A 24,676-nucleotide genomic window follows, 5' to 3' on the forward strand; every position below is an offset into this window, starting at 1 on the left:
TTTACAATTTCAAATAAATAAGAACCCAGAACTCCTGCTGCTGAACTTGGGAATGGAGAGCATTCCAGCACAATATAGGACATTGTTATTTTATATGACAGCAGCGGCTAGACTTTTGTATGCGCAAAAATGGAAAGTGCAAGAAGTGCCAACTATTGAGGGCTGGATTTACAAATTGCTGTACATGGCGGAAATGGACAAAATGACAAGGAAACTGAGAGACCTTGATCCAGGACAGTTTAACACGGATTGGGAGAAGCTGAAACAATATTTGGTGAAAAAATGGGAGGTGGGAGGAGAACTGTGGCAGTTTGAAAATTACTGAAATACAATAAAAGTAGAGGGAGGTGACTTTACCGGGGGGTGGAGAGTTAAATGAGAATTTCTAAGCAACTATTTTATTTGACTATTATATATAGTATTAAGTATCATAGGTGTTATTATAAGAACTATAATGATAGAAATTAACTAATTATAAGGATAGAAACTAATTAATTTCCTGGCAATAATTGTATAATGGAGATATTTTATAATTGCAATGAAGAAACCTAAGCAAGGTGGGGAAAATACATAGTAATGTATAGACTATATGTTAATTTGATTGACTGAGATATATATGGGTCAAATTGGTTGACTACTTTTGGTGGATAGCTGCATAATGGAGGAATTATATAATTAAAACAGTATGAAGACAAGATGTGCAGAAAAAGTAATATATAGAATATAAGTTAAATTGGTTGACTTATATTGAATGTATTGTTTATAGAAGTACCTAAAATTATGCTAAATGAGGGATAAATTGTTTGTCCCATATTGAAGATGAGATTATAAGATAGAGTATAGAGTACCAAAATTAGTTAAATGACTATTATTAAAAGAATATATGCCAAGAACGTATTATTTAGTTATGCATTATTTAGTTGTTAAAGTAAGTAAGAAGACAGAGGAAGCACTGTGTTATATAGATAAGCTTAGAAGAAAGTGAAAGTTAATGTTTGACAGATAGAATAAATTTGAAATGAGTAAGGGAAAAGGGACAAGGGGTTGGAAAACTGTTGGAAGTCAACAAAAGGGGGGGAAAGGGAGGGGGTTAGAACTGGGGAAATTAAAGGAAATTGACTGTAATGTACAATTTAATGATTTCTAATCCAATAAAAACATTTTTTTTTAAAAAAAAGAATTTTGTGAAGCCAACAACCTGTTCATTGCTAAAACAGGGTTAACATACCTGTAACTTATGTTCATCGAGTTCTTCTGTGCTGACACACATGGGGACTGCGCAGGCGCAGGCCAGCCGCCGGAGAATTTTCTAGAGCTTCCATGGCTCCGAAGGGGCCGTTTGTCGCACGCCTCAGCGACCGTTTTCCCGCCCAAACGGTCACGTGATCCTCCAGCGACCAACGGCCCCTTCCCTCAGTTCTCCTTGCCGCCGCTTAACCAATACACATAGCCACAACCTGCATAGACACCAATATTTGTTATAGCCCACACAGCATTGTGCATTGGAATTCACAGCGGGGTAGGAGGGAGGGTTGTGTGTCAGCACAGAAGAACTCGATGAACATAAGTTACAGGTATGTTAACCCTGTTTTCATCTTCGTTCTTCTGTGCCTCCACACATGGGAGTGTACCAAGCTTCACACAATAAGGAAGGCGGGGGTGAAGTCCAACACAATTTTATTGAACAAACAAGAACAACAATAAATAGATATGCATATATACATCTATGTAAAAAACTGTGTAAGGACACATAAATACTCAATATTTACATATATACACACCCCCAGGTACATATATACACACTTTCACTCAAGGGTACCCAGCAGGTACGCCAAGAAAGTCATACCAAAACTCCTTCAGGAAAAAAGGGAGTGTAAGACAGCCTTGGCCACAGATACATCCTGCTCCGCATTGACATCAATGGCGTAATGCCTGACAAAGGTGTCTGCAGAGGACCATGTGGCGGCTTTACAAATGTTAACCAGGGGCACCCCCCTGAGGAGTGCCGAAGAGGATGCTTGGGACCGCGTGGAATGGGCTCTGAAATGAAGCGGGCAAGCCACCCCTGCCAGGGAATAGGCCTTGCTAATGGCCGTCACAATCCACCTAGACAGGGTCTGTGAGGAAGCCCTGTTACCCTTGTCCTTGGCCCCAAAACATACAAACAGGTGAGGACAGGTGCGGAATTCCTTTGTCCTATCCAGGTAATAGGCTAGGGCCCTCTTCAAGTCTAGGGAATGAAGGGCCTTTTCCCCCTTAGAGGAAAGTTGAGGAAAGAATGCAGGCAGTGAGATATCCTGCGAGAGGTGGAAGGCGGACACCACCTTGGGCAGGAACCCGAGGCAGGGACGCAGGACCACCTTGTTGGGATGAAACACAAGAAAGGGAGGGTCAGACCGCAGCGCAGACAGCTCACTGACCCTTCTGGCCGATGTGACGGCCACCAAGAACGCCACCTTGTAGGATAGCATATCCAAGAGGCAGGTAGCCATTGGTTCAAATGGAGGCAACATGAGACGTGAGAGCACCAAGGACAGTGACCACTGAGGCACTGGCGCCGACACAGGTGGGTAAAGATTGTACATGCCCTTAAGGAACTGGCGGGATTGTGGGTGGGAAAACACCGTAGCACCCTCAACTCGGGTGTGAGCAGCTGATATCGCTGCCAGGTGGACCTTGAGGGAGGAAACCTTCAAGCCCAGGCCACGCAAGTGGCACAAATACTCGAACACAACCCCCAAGGGACTGCTGTCAGGCACCACTCCTCTGGCAAGTGCCCAGAGCTCAAACCTGCGCCACTTGGCCGCATAAGCGCGCCTAGTGGATGGCCGACGAGCATTCAGGAGGACCCTCTGTACCTCGTCAGTAAAGCCTATCGGGGAGGAACGATCCGCCAAGCCGTTAGGTGCAGCTTCCTGGGATCGTGGTGGACTAGGCTCCCGTTTAGGAGAAGGTCTTGCCGAGGGGGCAGACTCACATACGTCCGTTGGGACATCCGCAGGAGCTTCGGGAACCAAACCTGCCGTGGCCAGAAGGGGGCCACTAGGATGCAGTCCGTCCCGTCCTCCTCTATCTTGCACAGGACCCTGGGAATCAAGGGGAACGGAGGAAACATGTAGTGCAAGCCCTGCGTCCACGTAAACTGGAAGGCATCCCCAATAGAGAGGGGGTCGCTCCCTGCCCTGGACCAGAACGTGTGGGCCTTGGTGGTCGCCGCAGTGGCGAACACGTCTATCACTGGATGACCCCACATCTGGAAGATCGGCCCAATGCACTCTACGTTCAGTTCCCACTCGTGGTCCAGTAAAGGGACCCTGCTGAGGGCATCTGCCCGGGCACTGTCTGACCCAGCCACGTGTATAGCATGGAGCGACACGCCGTTCTTGATAGCCCACTGCCAAGTGAGTGTGGCTTCCCGGCACAGGGCCATGGACACTGTGCCCCCCTGCTGATTCACGTAGTACATGGCAGTCGTGTTGTCCGTCTGCACCAACACCTGACGATTTCTCAGCAGTGCTGTAAGAGACACAAGTGCGAAACGAATGGCCCTTAGTTCAAGCACATTGATATGGAGGGTCTTTTCCCTCTCAGACCAGACATCCTGCACAGACACATCACCACAGTAAGCCCCCCATCCCAACAGAGAGGCATCAGTGGTAACCGTGATGTCATGGTGCTGATACCCAAAAGGGGTCCCTCTAAACAAGTTGTCATCAGACAGCCACCAGTCCAAGGAGGAGAGGATGACCCTCGGGATAGAGAATTTGAGGGACGGAGGGTGCAGCAGAGCATCGTACCTCCGCACAAACCAGTTCTGGAGAGGGCGCATACGCAGCCTAGCGAAAGGCACCACAGAGGTGGCCGCTGCCATATGCCCTAGTAAGCACTGGATAGTGCGCACAGACTGGAATCGGTTCCTTTTAAACATGGACACCAGACCCTTTAGGGACCGAGCCCTCTCCAAGGGAAGCAGAGCCTTACCCTCCACAGAGTCTAACAGTGCACCAATGTAGGACACTTTGCAGTTGGGCACCAGCTTGGATTTCTCCAAGTTCACCAGGAGCCCCAGGCGTTGGCAAGTGCTAAGTACCAAGCCAATGTCCTGCACCAGCCTAGACTCCGACTCAGCCACGATGAGCCAGTCATCGAGGTACGGAAAGATGGTACAGCCTCCTTCCCACAGGAAGGAAACCACAGGGGCCACACATTTCGTGAACACTCGTGGTGCAGTGGACAGGCCAAAGGGGAGCACCTTATACCGGAAAACCCTTTGCCGGTAAACAAAGCTCAGGTATTTCCTGTGCTCCTTCCGTATGCCCACGTGAAAGTATGCGTCTTTTAAGTCAAGAACCGCAAACCAATCTCCCTGTTTCAGCAAGGCGATCACAGCCGCCAACGTTACCATTTTGAATTTGGTCACCTTGAGGAAGGCATTAAGGCCCCTCAGATCTAAGATGGGACGTAAGCCCCCATCCTTCTTAGGGACCAGGAAGAACCTAGAGAAGAAACCCCTTACAGAGTCCTCATAGGGCAATTCTTCCACAGCACCCTTGGCCAAGAGCGACACGATCTCCGCATCCAGCTCGGCCATAGTGTTATTGACAGCTGTCAGGGGTGAACTGCATCTAGGCAGCTCAACAAACTCCAGCCCGTATCCCAGTTCAACAATCGTTAAGACCCATGAGTCAGATGTTATTGACTCCCACTCAGAGAGGAGTGGACTCAGTCTGTCCGAAAAGTTCGGGGATACGGCTGGCGCGACCCGTCAGTACTGCCTCCCGGCGCCCTGCTGATCTTTCTGCTGGGCCGGTTGCTGTGCCGGACGAGGCTTGAAGGGCCGACGCCTCCTCTGCTGTTGTGCGGGAGGGTAAGGCCGCTGCTGGTAGGCAGGATACTGTTGGTAGCCCGGCCGCTGTTGTTGGTATCTGCCCTGGTAATGGTAAGGGCCGGACCGAGGAGCGTACCGTGACCTGGAGGAGGGCTTGTCCGCTGGAGCCAGACCCAAAGACCGCGCCGTCTGCCTGTCCTCCTTTTTCTTCTTCAGGGTCTCGTCGGTGGACTTGGAGAACAGCGAGTCCCCTTCAAAGGGCATGCTCTCCACCCTGGAACGCACCTCTTGGGACAGGGCCGTCGACCGCAACTAAGAGTGGCGCCTGAGGACCACCGCCGAAGCCATTCCCCGAGCAGCAGTGTCGGCAGCGTGGCTCCCAGCATTCATTTGCTGTTTAGACAGCCGGACAGCCTCTGTCTGCAACAGGGAGATGACAGCCTTCTGCTCAGGTGGGAGGTCTCGAGTGTAGGATGCCAACTTCTCCCAGAGGTACAATTGGTACCCTGCCATGATGGTCTGGTAGTTGGCAATCCTCAGACCCAGTGAAGAGACAATGTACTGGCGCCTGCCCATGGCATCCAGCTTCTTGCCCTCCTTATCGGCAGGCACCGAGGAGTGACCCGACCGTCGGGGGTTGAATTCCTCCGTGACTAAGGAGGAAGGTGGAGGGTGCTTCACCAACGCCGGCCAGGTGCCCTGCTTGATCTTGTAAAGCTGCTCGATGCGCTTGGATGTTGGATGTTGATCACAGGGCACCTGCCACACCTTCTCCACAATCTCCTCAATACCCTCGAGCATGGGGAAGCCAACGGACGCCGGATTATCCCCATAGATACGCTTGAGGAGCTTGTCCTTGGTCTGGGGGACTGCTGAAGAGATATCCATCTCGAGAGCCTTGGCCATCCTTGACATCTGGTCGGCGTAGATGCGGAGGTTCTCAAATGGCGAGTCCGCAGATGGCACTAGCTCCTCAGCTGGCGATGGTTCGGACCAGGACTCCGACTGGTAGCCAAAACTCCCCACTTCCTCCTCATCGGAACCGAGCTCGGATTCCTGAGCCCGGAGTGGAGGGGGAGCCCACGCCGACCTCGATGTCGAAGGCCTCGGTTCCGACACAGAGAAACCCGCAGGTGCCCCCTCCCATTGGCAACGGTATGGCGAGGGGAGGTAGGAAGCCTGTCGATGCTGGGACGCAGTGGACCGGACTGATCGGACACTGTCCCCGGAACCATGCCGCTCACGACCGACCGGAGGTGGAGACGGACGGACAGGCGACGGACGGCTCCGACGAGGAGACGGGCTCGGTTCCAGCCTCGGCGACCGAAGGGCAGGCGACGGTCGGCTCCGACGGTGCGGGCTCGGCTCCGGCCCCGACGAGAATTCTGCGGGCACCGTCTCGAAGGCCATCGGATCCGGCACCGGCACGGAGATGCCTTCTGGCTCAGGGGAGCCCAGATGAGGGGAAGGCGTGTGAGGAAGCACGATGACCTCCTCCTGAGGAGCGGGACGCGGCGACCGATGATGCTTGGTCTTCTTCTTCTTCTTCGCCGGTTCCGAAGAAGACCTCGGAACCGACGTGCTCCTCGCCTTCGAAGGGGACCTCGGCTTCGACCTCTTAAGCTTCATCGGAACCGATCCGGACGTCGGTTCCGACCGGGGACTCGGTACCAGGATCCTCGGTTCCGACGTAGGTCTCGGATCCGACCTGGTAGATGACGCGCTACGGGGCGGCCGCACCGGTCCCTGCGCTGGAGAGGCCGTTCTCGACGCCGAGGTACTCGGGGGACGCGGTTTCGACCCCGACCTCGCGGAGGCCACTGAGCCAGCTCTTGAATGCCGTTTGGCAGAGGGGCTAGGGCCGGCCTTGGGGGAGGGCAACGGAGCGCCTCCGGACATGACCTTCTGCCACAGGGAGGAGTTCAGTCGGGCCTTGCGCTCCTGCCGGGCCTTGCTGGTGAAGCCCTGGCAAATCTTACAGGCCGACACGTTATGGGTCTCCCCCAAACAAAACAGGCACAGTTCATGGCCATCGGTCTTGGCCATTTTCGTGTGGCATTGGAGGCAATGCTTGAAGAGAGCCTTTGAGGCCATCTTCAGGGGCACGCGAAAGGAAGGTCAAAAACAGTCCGAGTCAAATTACCGAGTCCACAACAAAGTCCAAAACGAGATCCGAAGAATACTCGAGGTCACGAAGTCCGAAGTCAAAAGCCAAGCAATCAGTCAGAATAAAGCACGAAGCACAAAAAAGCACAGAGCAACGAAGCTCACGTTCTCTCCAAGCGGCGGCATGAAGAGAACTGAGGGAAAACAGGGTTAACATACCTGTAACTTATGTTCATCGAGTTCTTCTGTGCTGACACACATGGGGACTGCGCAGGCGCAGGCCAGCCGCCGGAGAATTTTCTAGAGCTTCCATGGCTCCGAAGGGGCCGTTTGTCGCGCGCCTCAGCGACCGTCTTCCCGCCCAAACGGTCACGTGATCCTCCAGCGACCAACGGCCCCTTCCCTCAGTTCTCCTTTGCCGCCGCTTGACCAACACACTTCAGCCATAACACCTCAAAAACACCAATTTCCGTTACAGCCATCACAGTATTGTGCATTGGAGTTCACAGCGGGGTAGGAGGGAGGGTTGTGTGTCAGCACAGAAGAACTCGATGAACATAAGTTACAGGTATGTTAACCCTGTTTTCATCTTAGTTCTTCTGTGCCTCCACACATGGGAGTGTACCAAGCTTCACACAATAAGGAAGGCGGGGGTGAAGTCCAACACAATTTTATTGAACAAACAAGAACAACAATAAATAGATATGCATATATACATCTATGTAAAAAACTGCATAAGGACACATAAATACTCAATATATACATATATACACACCCCCAGGTACATATATACACACTTTCACTCAAGGGTACCCAGCAGGTACGCCAAGAAAGTCATTCCAAAACTCCCTCAGGAAAAAAGGGAGTGTAAGACAGCCTTGGCCACAGATACATCCTGCTCCGCATTGACATCAACGGCGTAATGCCTGACAATGGTGTCTGCAGAGGACCATGCGGCTGCTTTACAAATGTTAACCAGGGGCACCCCCCTGAGGAGTGCCGAAGAGGATGCCTGGGACCGCGTGGAGTGGGCTCTGACATGAAGTGGGCAAGCCACCCCCGCCAGGGAATAGGCCTTGCTAATGGCCGCCACAATCCACCTAGACAGGGTCTGTGAGGAAGCCCTGTTACCCTTGTCCTTGGCCCCAAAACATACAAACAGGTGAGGACAGGAGCGGAATTCCTTCGTCCTATCCAGGTAATAGGCTAGGGCCCTCTTCAAGTCCAGGGAATGAAGGGCCTTTTCCCCCTTAGAGGAAGGTTGAGGAAAGAATGCAGGTAGTGAGATATCCTGCGAGAGGTGGAAGGCGGACACCACCTTGGGCAGGAACCCGAGGCAGGGACGCAGGACCACCTTGTTGGGATGAAACACAAGAAAGGGAGGGTCGGACCGTAGTGCAGACAGGTCACTGACCCTTCTGGCCGATGTGACGGCCACCAAGAATGCTACCTTGTAGGATAGCATATCCAAGGGGCATGTAGCCATAGGTTCAAATGGAGACAACATGAGACGTGAGAGCACCAAAGACAGTGACCACTGAGGCACTGGCGCTGACACAGGTGGGTAAAGATTGTACATGCCCTTAAGGAACTGGCGGGATCGTGGGTGAGAAAACACCGTAGCCCCCTCAACTCGGGTGTGAGCAGCTGATATCACTGCCAGGTGGACCTTGAGGGAGGACACCTTCAAGCCCAGGCCACGCAAGTGGCACAAATACTCGAACACAACCCCCAAGGGACTGCTGTCGGGCACCACTCCTCTGGCAAGTGCCCAAAGCTCAAACCTGCGCCACTTGGCCGCATAAGCGCGCCTAGTGGAAGGCCGACGAGCATTCAGGAGGACCCTCTGTACCTCGTCAGTAAAGCCTATCGGGGAGGAACGATCCGCCAAGCCATTAGGTGCAGCTTCCTGGGATCGTGGTGGACCAGGCTCCCGTTTAGGAGAAGGTCTTGCCGAGGGGGCAGACTCACATACGTCCGTTGGGACATCTGCAGGAGCTTCGGGAACCAAACCTGCCGTGGCCAGAAGGGGGCCACCAGGATGCAGTCCGTCCCGTCCTCCTCTATCTTGCACAGGACCCTGGGAATCAAGGGGAACGGAGGAAACATGTAGTGCAAGCCCTGCGTCCACGTAAACTGGAAGGCATCCCCAATAGAGAGGGGGTCGCTCCCTGCCCTGGAACAGAACGTGTGGGCCTTGGTGGTCGCCGCAGTGGCGAACACGTCTATCACTGGATGACCCCACATCTGGAAGATCGGCCCAACGCACTCTACGTTCAGTTCCCACTCGTGGTCCAGCAAAGGGACCCTGCTGAGGGCATCTGCCCGGGCATTGTCTGACCCAGCCACGTGTATAGCACGGAGCGACACGCCGTTCTTGATAGCCCACTGCCAAGTGAGTGTGGCTTCCCGGCACAGGGCCATGGACACTGTGCCCCCCTGCTGATTCACGTAGTACATGGCAGTCGTGTTGTCCGTCTGCACCAAGACCTGACGATCTCTCAGTAGTGCTGTAAGAGACACAAGTGCGAAACGAATGGCCCTTAGTTCAAGCACATTGATATGGAGGGTCTTTTCCCTCTCAGACCAGACATCCTGCACAGACACATCACCACAGTAAGCCCCCCATCCCAACAGAGAGGCATCAGTGGTAACCGTGATGTCATGGTGTTGATACCCAAAGGGGATTCCTTTAAACAAGTTGTCATCAGACAGCCACCAGTCCAAGGAGGAGAGGATGACCCTCGGGATAGAGAATTTGAGGGACGGAGGGTGCAGCAGAGCATCGTACCTCCGCACAAACCAGTTCTGGAGCGGGCACATACGCAGCCTAGCAAAAGGCACCACAGAGGTGGCCGCTGCCATATGCCCTAGTAAGCACTGGATAGTGCGCACAGACTGGAATCGGTTCCTTTTAAACATGGACACTAGACCCCTTAGGGACCGAGCCCTCTCCAAAGGGAGCAGAGCCTTACCCTCCACAGAGTCTAAAAGTGCACCAATGTAGGACACTTTGCAGTTGGGCACCAGTTTGGATTTCTCAAAGTTCACCAGGAGCCCCAGGCGTTGGCAAGTGCTAAGTACCAAGTCAATGTCCTGCACCAGCCTAGACTCCGATTCAGCCACGATGAGCCAGTCATCGAGGTACGGAAAGATGGTACAGCCTTCTTCCCGTAGGAAGGAAACCACAGGGGCCACACATTTAGTGAACACTCGTGGGGCAGTGGACAGGCCAAAGGGGAGCACCTTATACCGGAAAACCCTTTGCCGGTAAACAAAGCTCAGGTATTTCCTGTGCTCCTCCCGTATCCCCACGTGAAAGTATGCGTCCTTTAAGTCAAGAACCGCAAACCAATCCCCCTGTTTAAGCAAGGCGATCACAGCCGCCAACGTTACCATTTTGAACTTGGTCACCTTGAGGAAGGCATTAAGGCCCCTCAGATCTAAAATGGGACGTAAGCCCCCATCCTTCTTAGGGACCAGGAAGAACCTAGAGAAGAAACCCTTCACAGAGTCCTCATAGGGCAATTCCTCCACAGCACCCTTGGCCAAGAGCGACACGATCTCCGCATCCAGCTCGGCCATAGTGTTATTGACAGCTGTCAGGGGTGAACTGCACCTAGGCAGCTCAACAAACTCCAGCCCGTATCCCAGTTCAAAAATATTTAAGACCCATGAGTCAGATGTTATTGACTCCCACTCAGAGAGGAGTGGACTAAGTCTGTCCGAAAAGTTCGGGGATACGGCTGGCGCGACCCGTCAGTACTGCCTCCCGGCGCCCTGCTGATCTTTCTGCTGGGCCGGTTGCTGTGCCTGACGAGGCTTGAAGGGCCGACGCCTCCTCTGCTGTTGTGTGGGAGGGTAAGGCCGCTGCTGGTAGGCAGGATACTGCTGGTAGCCCGGCCGCTGTTGCTGGTATCTGCCCTGGTAATGGTAAGGGCCAGACCGGGGAGCGTACCGTGACCTGGCGGAGGGCTTGTCCGCTGGAGCCAGACCCAAAGACCGCGCCGTCTGTCTGTCCTCCTTTTTCTTCTTCAGGGTCTCGTCGGTGGACTTGGAGAACAGCGAGTCCCCTTCAAAGGGCATGCTCTCCACCCTGGAACGCACCTCTTGGGACAGGGCCGTCGTCCGCAACCAAGAGTGGCGCCTGAGGACCACCGCCGACGCCATCCCTCTAGCAGCAGTGTCAGCAGCGTGGCTCCCAGCGTTCATCTGCTGCTTAGACAGCCTCACAGCCTCCGTCTGCAGCAGGGACACCACAGCCTTCTGCTCAGGAGGGAGGTCTCGGGTATAGGATGCCAACTTCTCCCAGAGGTACAGCTGGTACCCTGCCATGATGGTCTGGTAGTTGGCAATCCTCAGACCCAGCGAAGCTACAATGTACTGGCGCCTGCCCATGGCATCCAGCTTCTTGCCCTCTTTATCGGCAGGCACCGAGGAGTGACCCGATCGTCGGGGGTTGAACTCCTCTGTGACCAAGGAGGAAGGTGGAGGGTGCTTAACCAACGCCGGCCAGGTGCCCTGCTTGATCTTGTAAAGCTGCTCGATGCGCTTGGATGTTGGAGGTTGATCACAGGGCACCTGCCACACCTTCTCCACAATCTCCTCAATACCCTCGAGCATGGGGAAGCCAACGTACGCCGGATTGTCCCCGTAAATACGTTTGAGGAGCTTGTCCTTGGTCTGGGGGACTGCCGAAGAGATGTCCATCTCGAGAGCCTTGGCCATCCTAGCCATCTGGTTGGCGTAGATGCGGAGGTCCTCGAATGGCGAGTCCGCCGATGGCACTAGCTCCTCAGCCGGCGATGGTTCGGACCAGGACTCCGACTGGTAGCCGCCAAAGCTCCCCACTTCCTCCTCATCGGAACCGAGCTGGGATTCCGGAACCGGGAGCGGAGGGGGAGCCCACGCCGACCTCGATGTCGAAGGCCTCGGTTCCGACACGGAGAAGCCCGCAGGTGCCCCCTCCCATTGGCAACGGTATGGCGAGGGGAGGTAGGAAGCCTGTCGATGCCGGGACGCAGCGGACCGGACTGATCGGACACTGTCCCCGGAACCATGCCGCTCACGACCGACCGGAGGTGGAGACGGACGGGCAGGCGACGGACGGCTCCGACGAGGGGACGGGCTCGGTTCCAGCCTCGGCGACCGAAGAAGCGATGGTCGGCTCCGACGGCGCGGGCTCGGCTCCGGCCCCGACGAGAATTCTGCGGGCACCGTCTCGAAGGCCATCGGATCCGGCACCGGCACGGAGATGTCTTCTGGCTCCGGGGAGCCCAGATGAGGGGAAAGCGTGTGAGGAAGCACGATGACCTCCTCCTGAGGAGCGGGACGCGGCGACCGGTGATGCTTGGTCTTCTTCTTCTTCTTCGCTGGTTCCGAAGAAGACCTCGGAACGGACGCGCTCCTCGCCTTCGAAGGGGACCTCGGCTTCGACCTCTTCGCCTTGATCGGGATCGAACCGGTCGTCGGTTCCGACCGGGGACTCGGTACCAGGACCCTCGGTTCCGAAGCTGGTCTCGGATCCGACCTGGTAGATGACGCGCTACGGGGCGGCCGCACCGGTCCCTGCGCTGGAGAGGCCGCTCTCGACGCCGAGGCACTCAGGGGAAGCGGTTTCGACCCCGACCTCGCGGAGGCCACTGAGCCAGCTCTTGATTGCCGTTCGGCAGAGGGGCTAGGGCCGGCCTTGGACGGACGTAACGGGGTTCCCTCCGACATGACCTTCTGCCACAGCGAGGAATTTAGCCGGGCCTTGCGATCCTGCCGGGCCTTGCTGGTGAAACCCTGGCAGATCCTACAGGCCGAGACATTGTGGGTCTCCCCCAAGCAAAAAAGGCACAAATCATGGCCATCGGATTTGGCCATTTTAGTGTGGCATTTTAGGCAATGCTTGAAGAGAGCCGTAGAGGCCATCTTCAGGGGCACGCGAAAGAAGGGTCAAAAACAGTCCGAGTCAAATTACCGAGTCCACGTCAAAGTCCAAAGCGAGATCCAAAGAATAGTCGAGGTCACGAAGTCCGAAGTCAAAAGCCAAGCAATCAGTTAGAGTAAAGCACGAAGCACAAAAGCACAGAGCAACGAAGCTCACGTTCTCTCTAAGCGGCGGCAAGAAGAGAACTGAGGGAAGGGGCCGTTGGTCGCTGGAGGATCACGTGACCGTTTGGGTGGGAAGACGGTCGCTGAGGCGCGCGACAAACGGCCCCTTCGGAGCCATGGAAGCTCTAGAAAATTCTCCGGCGGCTGGCCTGCGCCTGCGCAGTCCCCATGTGTGGAGGCACAGAAGAACGAAGATGAAGGGGCCGTTGGTCGCTGGAGGATCACGTGACCGTTTGGGCGGGAAAACGGTCGCTGAGGCGCGCGACAAACGGCCCCTTCGGAGCCATGGAAGCTCTAGAAAATTCTCCGGCGGCTGGCCTGCGCCTGCGCAGTCCCCATGTGTGGAGGCACAGAAGAACGAAGATGAACACATGCTTCAGGCAACCAAAAAGACGACTGTATACGTGGAAATCACCGGGTGACAAATACAGGAACCAAATAGATTACATAATTGGAAGTAGTAGATGAAGAAGCTCTATTTTCTCAGCTAAAACAAGACCAGGAGCTGATTGCAATACAGATCACAAGTTGCTAATATCAAAAATTAAAGAATAATAAAGCTGAAGAGAAACACCAAAAGAATCATAGTGCCCAAAATACAATCTAAATAACATTCCTGAAGAATTTAAAGACCAGATAAGGAACAGATTTGCAATACTAAGTTTAACTGATCATGAGCCAGAAGAACTATGGGCTGAAACTAGAGATATTATCAAGGAAGGATGTGCAAAGACTATCCCTGTAGCCAAAAGAAAGGAGAAGCCTAAATGGATGTCTGAGGAAACTCTTAAAATTATTAAAGATAGACGAGAAGCAAAAGTGAAAGGCAACAGAAATAGGGTCAAAACTCTAAATGCAGCTTTTCAGCAACTTGCACGCAGAGACAAAGAAATTTATTATAATAACCAGTGCAAAGAAATAGAAGAGAACAACAAAAAAGGAAGAACAAGAGACTTGTTCCAAAAGATCCAAGAAATCAAAGGGAAATTCAAACCACGGCTTGGGATGCTGAACAATCAATACAGTACATACAGTAAATACAGTATCTGATCAGGACAAAATAAAGGAAAGATGGAAACAATACACTGAGGAACTATACAAAAGAGATGGAAGGATGACAGATACTTTTGACAAAGAATCTTTTGATGAAGAACCAGAAATCCTAGAAAGTGAGGTAAAAGCTGCACTCAAAGCAATTGAGAGAAACAAAGCACCTGGAGTAGATGGAATATCAACAGAGATATTTCAAGCCACAGAAATGGAGTCCATCAGAATCATAACAAGAATATGGCAGCAAATATGGAAAACAAAACAATGGCCCACCGACTGGAAACACTCAGTCTACATTTCAATCCCCCAAAAAGGGGATGCCAAGGAGTGCAATTGGACAATTGTGTTAATTTCCCATGCAAGCAAAGTGATGCTCAAAATTATATAGCAAAGACTCTTACCATATGTGGAACGAGAAATGCCAGATGTTCAAGCTGGATTCAGAAAAGGAAGAGGCACCAGAGATCACATTGCAAATTTACGATGGCTAATGGAACATACTAGGGAATTTCAGAAGAAAATCAGCCTGTGTTTTATAGATTACAGCAAAGCTTTTGACTGTGTAGATCATGAAAAGCTATGAAGAGTCTTAAAAGAAATGGGGGTTCCACAACATGATTGTTTTGAGGCGCAACCTGTACTCTGGACAAGAGGCTACTGTCAGGACAGAATATGGGGAAACAGAATGGTTTCCAATTGGCAAGGGTGTCAGACAAGGATGCATATTATCTCCCTACCTGTTCAACCTCTATGCAGAGTATATCATAAGGAAAGCTGGATTAGATCTAGAAGAAGCAGGAGTGAGAATTGGTGGGAGGAACATTAACAATCTGAGATATGCAGATGACACCACATTACTAGCAGAAAATAGTGAAGACTTGAAACGACTACTGATGAAGGTTAAAGGAGAAATTGCCAAAGCAGGATTACAACTGAACATCAAGAAGACAAAAGTAATGACTACTGAGGAAGTTGACAATGAGGAAATTGAAGTTGTTCAAGATTTTCTATTCCTTGGCTCAATCATCAACCAACAGGGAGACTGCAATGAAGAAATCAGAAGGAGATTGAGACTTGGAAGAGCAGCTGTGAGGAAGCTAGAGAAGATCCTTAAAGATAAAGAAGTCTCTCTGGGAACCAAGATCAAGATAATCCAAACTATGGTATTCCCCATTGCCATGTATGGATGTGAAAGTTGGACGGTAAAGAAAGCTGACAGGAAAAAAAATGATTCATTTTTAATGTGTTTTAAGGCGACCAGAGCTTGCCAGAGCAGACCCAGTCCTCCCGGTCCCTAAGAAGAAGAGGAATGGGTCTGCATATATACACCAAAGAACTGAGGTCCTTTAATAAAACAACTACCTTCTTTCTCTGCCATACGCATGGAGGACAACACTGACCCAACTCTCTTGGCAGCTGAATCTCTCGCTTCCCTTCTCTCCCCTCCCTTGATCTTTCTCCTGTCTGCTTTCTAATTCTCTGCCAGATCCAGGATATACAGGAGAAGGTGATCCAGACTCCTCAGGAGGAATTACAGAAGGCAAAAATGCTCGGAGAAAGGGAACCTATTTGTCATTTTTCATAGCAATAAGGAAACTAGTGGCATTGAGTGACTGCTGTTGCTCAAACATTAGACAGTCCGTTAAGGAAGCTTGACCCTCACTTTCCCCTGCTTCTCCATATCCTGTGCTTACTAACCCTCTCCCCCATTTGTAAACACTGTCCTTTCTCAAATTAAGTACTGGCAACACACTTTTAATGAGTTTTTCTGTATTTCATCAGAGAAAGGTGGAAGCAGTGTATGCCTTGCCCACTCCTCCTGTGAGAGGGACACCAGCCCTGGGCTTCCCCATAGTGCAGGGATACCGAGAGAGCAGGCAGAATAGGAAGAAAGACTCCTGCGATGGCCCACCATGTGCAAGATGTCTCCTGGTAGACATCTGAATGCAAGGAAGGACCATCCACCCAGACTTTCAGGGGACCTAGGGTGGCTTACACCATTCTTCTCTCTTTCATGTTATCCCCACAACAGCCCTGTGAGGTAGGTTAGGCTGAGAGTGAGTGGCAGGCTCAAGATCACCCAACATTGGCAAAGCTGGAATTTGAACCTCTTCTCCCAAATTGTCATGGACCTCCCTGGTTTAACATGGGGAGATGAATCCTCATCAGAGGACAACCTGTCCCCAGGCACCACTGGTAGACTCTTCTTGTGAGACAGGTCCTTCAAAGGCAGCTGAGACAGCCTTGGCCCAGCCCTTGAGCCAGCAGAGCCCTCTAGCCAAGAGGCCTCAGCATGGATCTGCCCACCACCAGATCCACCATGATCTCCTGAAAGACCCTAAGAGCACAGAAGGCGATCAGAGGCCTGGACCAAGCACAGCAGTGCATGCTTAGCAGCCCAACACCTCCCCTTTGCTGAGGAATGACCAAGAGAGACCACTAAGTCACTGCGGGCTCTGAGTCCCACTGCTCTTCACAAGTACAGGATGTGACTCAGCTTGTAAAAAGGTGCCTAACAAGGAACTCAGCCTCACTTGTAGGGGAAACTCCCTATATAGGGCCACAGTGAGGCTAGATCTAGCGCAGGATTAGCTTGTCTGCACTTTTGCTGGTTAGCCTGCCAGTTGCCTGATCTGCTTGTTGGTGATTCTTGGAAACTTGCATGGTCTTCTGGACTTGCCTTTGGATTACATTACCTGATCCTGGACTGTGATCTGAAAACCAGAGCTGTTGGAGACCCTGTGAGTTGCTGGGGCCATGGGGAGGAGGACACAGACCCTGGTCTGGCTTTCTAACCACTATACCATGCTGGCTCTAGCGTACACATTTATAGGAATACTTTACAAATCCAAAAACAAAGGTTGCTCGATATAAGCGTTCAGATGGACACTGCATTGTTAAGTACTATGAGAATAGCTTCCCTTTACAAGCAACTCTCACTTCCTCCTCTGACTCTTCCTTTTTATCTTACCAATCTATTTAATCCTTAGTGTAGGAAAGCATTTACCAAAGCACGGTTGGATACCTTACAACTGGCGATGGTAAGAGGCCATTATAACACGATCCTATATATGTCATTTTATGTCATTTATAGTCCACCTTTCTCAGTGAGACTCAAGGAGGATTACATAGTGTGAGATTAGTACAATCAGCGGCAAGGGCAAGGGCAGGGATTTCCATCACAGTGTCAAGGACATTTCCATAAACACTGTCATAAGGTAAATTAATACAAGTTTACAGAGACATAGCATTAGCAAGGATCCAATACTGGGTTGAAGAACTGCTGAAACAGAACATAATAAATTCTAGGACTGACATCAGACAACAAGAAGTACAGGTAGTATATAGGAGTACATATTTAAAGCAATAGATAATATGTAAGGCAACATAATGGTGACGCATCTGACAAAGAGAACTGTGATTCTCGAAAGCTTATGCTACAGTAAAGTTGGTTAGTCTTAAAGGTGCTACTGGACTCTTTTCGAACATAATGGTGAAGTCTATGGTTCCTAACTCATTAGCGAAGCATCTGAGACCCCCCCCTCTCCACAATACTGCCCTCCTGAGTAGAAAAGCCGTTTTGAATAATTCGGTTTTGCATTGTTTGTGGAAAGCCAAGAGCATGGGGGCTCTCCTGACCTCCTCAGGCAGGCTGTTCCACAGTGTAGGAGCCACCACAGAGGAAGCCCGTGAATGGGCTGCTGTTGATTTCGCCCATGTGCAGCCTGGCACCTGCAGGAGGCCATGTTCAGATGAGTGAAGCTGCCGTGGAGGGACATAGGGAGGGAGGCGGTCCTGCAGGTATGTCGGGCCAAGGCTGTGAAGAGCTCTGTATGTAATAACCATGACCTTGAATTGAACTCAGTAACTGACAGGTAGCCAATAGAGTGACTGCAGGATGGGAGTGATGTTCATGCTTCTGCTTGCTCCTGATAACAGTCGAGCTGCAGCATTTTGCACCAATTGGAGCCTCCTAGTTAACATAGATGGGAGACGAATGTATAGTGCATTACAACAGTCAGGTTTTTGATGTTACCATAGCATGGATCCAGGGGGCCAAGCCGGCAGTGTCAAGAAGCCATCTTCCAGGCCAGAATGAGATTGTAGAAAGCATTTTTTTGCAGCTACTTTTAACTTAACAACTTTCAATTTATATACTGCCCTTCAGGATAACTTAACGCCCACTCAGAGTGGTTTACAAAGTATGCCATTATTATTCCCACAACAAAACACCCTGTGAGGTAGGTGGGGCTGAGAGAGCTCCAGAGAGCCGTGACTAGCCCAAAGTCACCCAGCTGGCTTCAAGTGGAGGAGTGAGGAATCAAACCAGGTTCTCCAGATTAGAGTCCGATGCTCTTAACCACACCAAACTGGCTCCTCTTTCTTTAAAAAAAAAAATCTTATTCCTAAATATCTTTTCCATATCAAACTGTTGTTTACATATTTTATATACATATGGTAAACTTTACACAGGAATTTATGTTGTTTTTCCATTTCCTATTCAAGATCCCCGTTCCAGAATTCAGTATTACTGGTGAGTGCTCTTTGAGCATGCTTCTTCAATCAGCTATGAATCTATATACCATAAGCTAGCCTGGCCCACAAAAAATGCACCAAATTTGTTTTTCTAGTAGTAGCGCTGGATCCAGTGTAACCCTCAGGCTCTTAACTGAGTCTGCAAGGGTCAGATGAACTCCATCGAAAGTGGAGAGTACAATGTCTTTCAAGTTCTCTGAATTCCCAACAAGCATCACTTCAGTCTTGCCTGGGTTCAATTTCAATTTGTTATTTTTCAGCTATTTCACCACGGCTGTCAGGCAGCAATGTAAGATTTCTACTGCATCCTGTGGGGAACTGGATAGCAAGATATAGAGGTGGGTGTCATCTGCATATTGATGACATCCAACTCCATAGCTGCGAATGAGTTCTCCTAAAGGTTTTATGTAGAGGTTGAATAACATGGGAGATAAGATTGTGCCCTGCAGAACCCCACAAGATAGTTCCCATTCTTGAGATAGCTGATCTCCAACGGCAACCCTTTGAGTCCGTTTCACGAGAAACGATTTAAACCAGTCCAAGGCACATCCTTTGATGCCCACTTCTGTTTCTAAACGCCTCAACAGGATGGCATGGTCTACTGTGTCAAAGGCTGCAGATAGATCCAGGAGGAGCAATAAGGAGGCGTGGCCATTGTCTTTATTCAGACGGAGATCATCCACTAATGCTACTAGTGCAGTCTCTGTCCCATGCCCTGGTCTGAATCCAGACTGGAAAGGGACTCTAGAGCGCTAGAGTTTTCCCAAGAAGGTCTGGAGTGGGTCGGCTACTGCCCTCTCAATCACTTTGCTCATTAAAGGCAGATTAGAGACTGGGCGATAATTGTCTGTATTTGTGATCAGAATTCTATCGAAGACTTAGGCCACGTGGTTTTCTATTGCCCAAGATTTGCATTGGTACTTGACAGATACTGTGGGAATATTTTATTACAATATTCTAGGATATATTAACTATATCCTAGGATAAAATGATGTATTAACTGTACTGCTTGCCGACAAAAGAAAATGGTTAATGATGCAAATGGCAAAATTAACTGCAAGGGTGATGAAGGCCTTATCAAAATCATCGACTGCTGTGGTGGCTAATACGTTTATGACGACGACAAATCCAAAAGTCAGCCCCCAGGTATATCAGTTGAGATCTTGAAGGTCGTGGCTGCCAAGTTATCGGACTGCTCTGCTAGGAGGATGCCTACTAATAAGGTTCCAAAATTATCCTTATTTTTCCTGTCTGTGTACTCTTATTTATTTCCAGAGGGTTTGTTCATCCTTTCATGATTTGCATGCTCAAAAGGCCAAGGACTCAAAAATGGCAACCAAGAACCTTCCTAATCCTAACTGCAAAAAGCATCATCAAAGTAGCCACCAAGCAACTTGCTAAGATGCAGCTTACATGACAACAGCAGCCACCCCATGAAAGCCAGTGTGGTATAGTGGTTAGTGTTTCAAACTCTAACCTGGGACATTCAGGTATGAATCACCAATCAGCTGCGGAAGCTCTTTGGGTGACCTTGTCTCAGCAGGTACACGTTCTCAGCCTCATTCACCTCACAGGGCTGTTGCGAGGATAAAATGGAGGAGAATATTAGGTTTGCTTAACAGAACTACTTTGAACATGCAAATAAATCAGGATGATGGTTAGCATATAAGTTTAGAAAAGAAAAGGAAAAAAGATATATTTATTGTTTGTATGACGAGGCAAAGAAAGAAAAAATGAGGAAAGAGGAAATACACAAGATAGTTGAGAACTTTTATAAACACTTATACAAGAAAGAGGTCATAGATGCAGAGGAGTTAGCCGTGTTAGTCTGTGGTAGCAAAATCAAAAAGAGTCCAGTAGCACCTTTACGACTAACCAATTTTATTGTAGCATAAGCTTTCGAGAATCAAGTTCTCTTCGTCAGATGCATGGTGAAGAGAACTTGATTCTCGAAAGCTTATACTACAATAAAATTGGTTAGTCTTAAAGGTGCTACTGGACTCTTTTTGATTTTACAAGAAAGAGGAGATCTCATTGGAAACACAAAAAAGATCTCTCAAGAACCAGAAATTACCCAAAATATCAGAAGAAGAAAGGAAAAATTTGAACGATCCCTTTACTGAGATGGAAGTAGCAGAAGCAATACAGAAGCAAAATAATGGAAAAACTCCAGGTCCGGATGGATTGCCGGCAGAATACTATAAAGCATTAGAAGAGATTGTGATTGTACCATACCAAAGTATGATTACTATAGCAGTGGAAGAAACAACATTAATGGAATCATGGATGGAAGCAATGATTTCGCTGATACATAAAGAAGGTACAGAACCAAAAGAAATCAAACATTATAGACCGATCTCTTTGCTGAATTGTGATTATAAAATATTTGCCACAATATTGGCTACAAGGGTGGAAAAAATATTACTAGATAAGACACACCAAGACCAGACAGGTTTTCTTCCAAAAAGACAACTGAGGAATAATATCAGAGTTGCACTAAACTTGTTAGAATACTATGAGGCGCATCCAGAAAAACAGATGGCGATATTTTTAGATGCTGAAAAAGCATTTGACAACGTATTGTCGAAGGCTTTCACAGCCGGAGAACGATGGTTGTTGTGGGTTTTCCGGGCTGTATAGCCGTGGTCTTGGCATTGTAGTTCCTGACGTTTCGCCAGCAGCTGTGGCTGGCATCTTCAGAGGTGTAGCACCAAAAGACAGAGATCTCTCCGTGTCACAGTCTCAGTGTCTCAGTGTCACAGTGACACGGAGAGATCTCTGTCTTTTGGTGCTACACCTCTGAAGATGCCAGCCACAGCTGCTGGCGAAACGTCAGGAACTACAATGCCAAGACCACGGCAATACAGCCCGGAAAACCCACAACAACCAGCATTTGACAATGTTAATTGGAATTTCTTTATTGAACAAATGAAAGAAATGGACTTTGGAATGAAATTCATAAAAGCAATTGAAGATATATATCAGAAACAGAAAGCAAAAATACTTTTGAATGACGATATGACAGAAACAATCTCAATAGAAAAGGGAACGAGACAGGGTTGCCCACTCTCACCGTTAATATTTGTTTTAATGCAAGAAATATTGGCAAGAGCTGTAAGGAAAGACCCCGTAATAAAGGGAGCAACGATTAGAGGACATAAATGCAAACTACAAGCATTTGTGGACGATCTACTATTTATATTGGAAGAACCGTTAGAATCAATAGAACAATTAATAAAACAAATAGAAGACTACGGAGGGATGGTGGGAATGAAGATTAACTATCAAAAAACAAAAATGACAACCAAAAATATGACTATACAACAAAAAACAGAGTTCACCAGAATAACAGGATTTCAACTAGAAAAAAAAGTAAAGTATCTGGGGATACATTTGACAGCAAGATGCAGCTCATTAATGAAAGATAACTATGTGAAGATATTACAGGAAATAAAAGGAGATCTGGACAGATGGAAAGGACTACAACTGTCACTACTAGGAAGGACTGCAACTATTAAAATCAATATACTGCCACGTGTAATATTTTTGTATCAAACCATCCCTATATGTATCAGCAAATCATATTTTGAAGAACTAAATAAAAACTTGAGTAAGTTTATTTGGCAGGGGAAAAAACCAAGAATTAAAAGTACTCCAAGAATTGAAAGAAAATGCAGGCTTTGCGCTACCAGATTGGGAAAAGTATTACCAAGCGTGTGGTCTAGTGTGAATGAGAGGTTGGATTTTATCGGAAAATTCAAGACTACTAGCCCTTGAAGGTCATGAGTAACAGCTGGGATGGCATGGCATTTGTATGGTATGGGAAGACAGTTGGACATAAATACTTTAAAAACCACCTGATAACAAAATCCTTTATGACAATATGGGAAAAAATTGCACCAAAAATATATGAGAAGACCCCTCAATGGGTCTCCCCATTAGAAGCATTCACTCAACCAAATGTATGTTTGGCAAGTAAAATTATTAAAGAGTTGCTAGGCGATAAAGGACTACTAAAAATGAAAGAACTACACAACCAAGATGTTAACTTAGACTGCTGGTCAAGAGTTCAGATTGAACCCAGATACATTAAAGATTAAAAAATGGGGGGGGGGACGACTGCGTGGGAGGGAGGAGGGCCTCAGCCACAGAAGGGCCACGTCGACCACCCGCCACCAGCCTTGGGGGGGGGGTTGGGGGGGGCCAGCGCTGCGCTCGAGGGCTGTGCTGCTGGGCCTGCCCGCATTTGGCCCCCACCAGGCGCTGTTCAAAGACGGAGCAGAGCCGCGCGTGGGAACCTGTCCCGGGTGAAGAGGGGGGGGGCCCGAGGAGTCAGGAAAAGGTCCCCGGTGGCGGGGGGGGGGGCGCGGGAGGCTCCAACTGCCGCAGCCGACCCTGCCCGGCCAAGAGGACCGGCCGCGGGGCCCTCTGCAGGCGGAGAGGGCCCCCCCCCCGCTCGTCCTCTGGGCACCGGGCTCACGCCGAGGGGCGGGCGGGCGGGCGGGGCACCTCCGCGCCGGCCCCTCACGGGAGCACGAAGCGGGACCTGCTCGCGGCCCTCCAGTCCCCGCGCCGGCCGCCGCCAGGGCGCCACGGCGAGGCCCGGCCCGTCTCTCTTCGGCCTCCTCGCCCGCCTCTCATCCCCGCAGAGCAACGCCCGGCCTCGGCGGCGCAGGGGCGGCGGGCGACCCCTCAGGCGGCCGGTTCGGTGACAGGCGCGCGGGCGGGGCCGCCCCCTCAGCCCCGCTCCGCCCGGGACGCGCCGGGCCACGGAGCCGCCTCCCGAGCAGGCCGCAGCCCGCCCGCCCGCCCGCTCGCAGCCCCACCCCCGTCCGGGCTCAGGGGCCGGACCAAGCCAGGCCACCCGCGGGACGGGCGGGAGAGGAGGAGCCGGAGGCCTCGGCCAAACTTCCCGCGGCGGGACCCGGAAAAGCCGAAGGCCGCCAGGCCCCGCCCCGCCCCGCCCCGCCCCGGCGCCTGCCGAACTTCGGATTGGCTGGAGGCCGCCGGCCCCTCCCTGCCGGCCCCGCCCCCCACGGCGGCGCTGGAGCCGCGCTGGGATTGGCCGGCTGCTCGGGCGGGCGGGGCGGAAGCGCTTCCGGCGGAAGGGGCGCGGGGGGGGCGGGGCGGCGGCCGGGCCAAGATGGCGGTGCAGGAGTCGGCGGCGCAGCTCTCGATGACGCTGAAGGTGCAGGAGTACCCCACGCTCAAGGTGCGCCCGCCCGCCCCGCGCCCCCGGCCCGGCCCCCGGCCCAGGCCGCCTCCCCTCGGGGGTCCCCGGGCGGCGGGCGGAGCGGAGCGGCGCTGCCCTGGCCTGGCCTGCCTGGCCGGGCGAAAGGGCCGCGGAGGGCTCTCGCGGGAGCTCGGCTCGGTGCCGGCGGGCCTCTCGGCGGGCCTCGCTCCCTGCCTGCCTGGCCGCGCTCCTCCGCTTGCGCCGCCCTCGAGGCCTGCTGGGCCGGGCTCCCTCTCCGGGCGTGCCGTCGCCGAGCGGCTCAGCTCCAGCAGCCCCCGCGGCCGCCCCTGCCGCGCCCCGCCCGCCTGCCGGGGTGGCCCGAGAGCCCGAGCGCAGCCGTGCCCGGCAGACCGGGGCCCCCAGAGGCGCCGGGAGCGCCGTGCCCGGCAGGCCGGCGGGTTCCGCGGAAGTGGGGGAGGCCCCGCCGGGAGGGGCGCCTGCGAGGCCTTCCGTAGCGCCGCCGGCCCCCCTCCCGGCTCGGGCCTCGCCCGGCGCTTCCTCCTCTCGGGGGCTTCGGGTCCGCTTTGGGGTCGGAGAGGCGCTTCGCTGCCTGCCTTGAAGGCGCGGGGGGAGGCGGGCAGCCTGCAGTGCGGCGGGGGAGGCCTCGGTAGTGGACGGGGTTTCTTGCCCTGCCGGATCGGGAGGGCGGCGGTGGGGGTCCCCAGGCGGGGGCTTCGAGGATGCTCTCCGGGCCCCCGCCGCTCATTTATTCCTGTTTCTGCCCCGCAGCCTTCCGCTCATTGACTGTCTTGAAACTTTACACTTTTAGAGAAAAGCGAGGGATTGATTCTGCACACAAATGGGGTTGAGGCCTGTTTATTTTT

At 51.6% G+C, this 24,676-nt stretch overlaps 1 protein-coding gene across 1 annotated transcript in view; it reads left to right on the top strand.

Moving 5' to 3' along the window:
- Positions 1–23,751: 23,751 nt before the first annotated feature.
- The window catches only part of MAEA (macrophage erythroblast attacher, E3 ubiquitin ligase), a 42,472-nt gene continuing 41,547 nt past the window's right edge, over positions 23,752–24,676 (top strand). Inside the window, exon 1 of the mRNA XM_054974737.1 lies at positions 23,752–23,831. Coding sequence (XP_054830712.1) covers positions 23,763–23,831 — 69 coding nt within the window. The 5' untranslated portion in view covers positions 23,752–23,762. The remainder of the gene's footprint in view (positions 23,832–24,676) is intronic.

The sequence above is a fragment of the Eublepharis macularius genome, chromosome 3 (genome assembly GCF_028583425.1).
Source record: "Eublepharis macularius isolate TG4126 chromosome 3, MPM_Emac_v1.0, whole genome shotgun sequence".
In the NCBI taxonomy this organism is placed as follows: domain Eukaryota; kingdom Metazoa; phylum Chordata; class Lepidosauria; order Squamata; family Eublepharidae; genus Eublepharis; species Eublepharis macularius.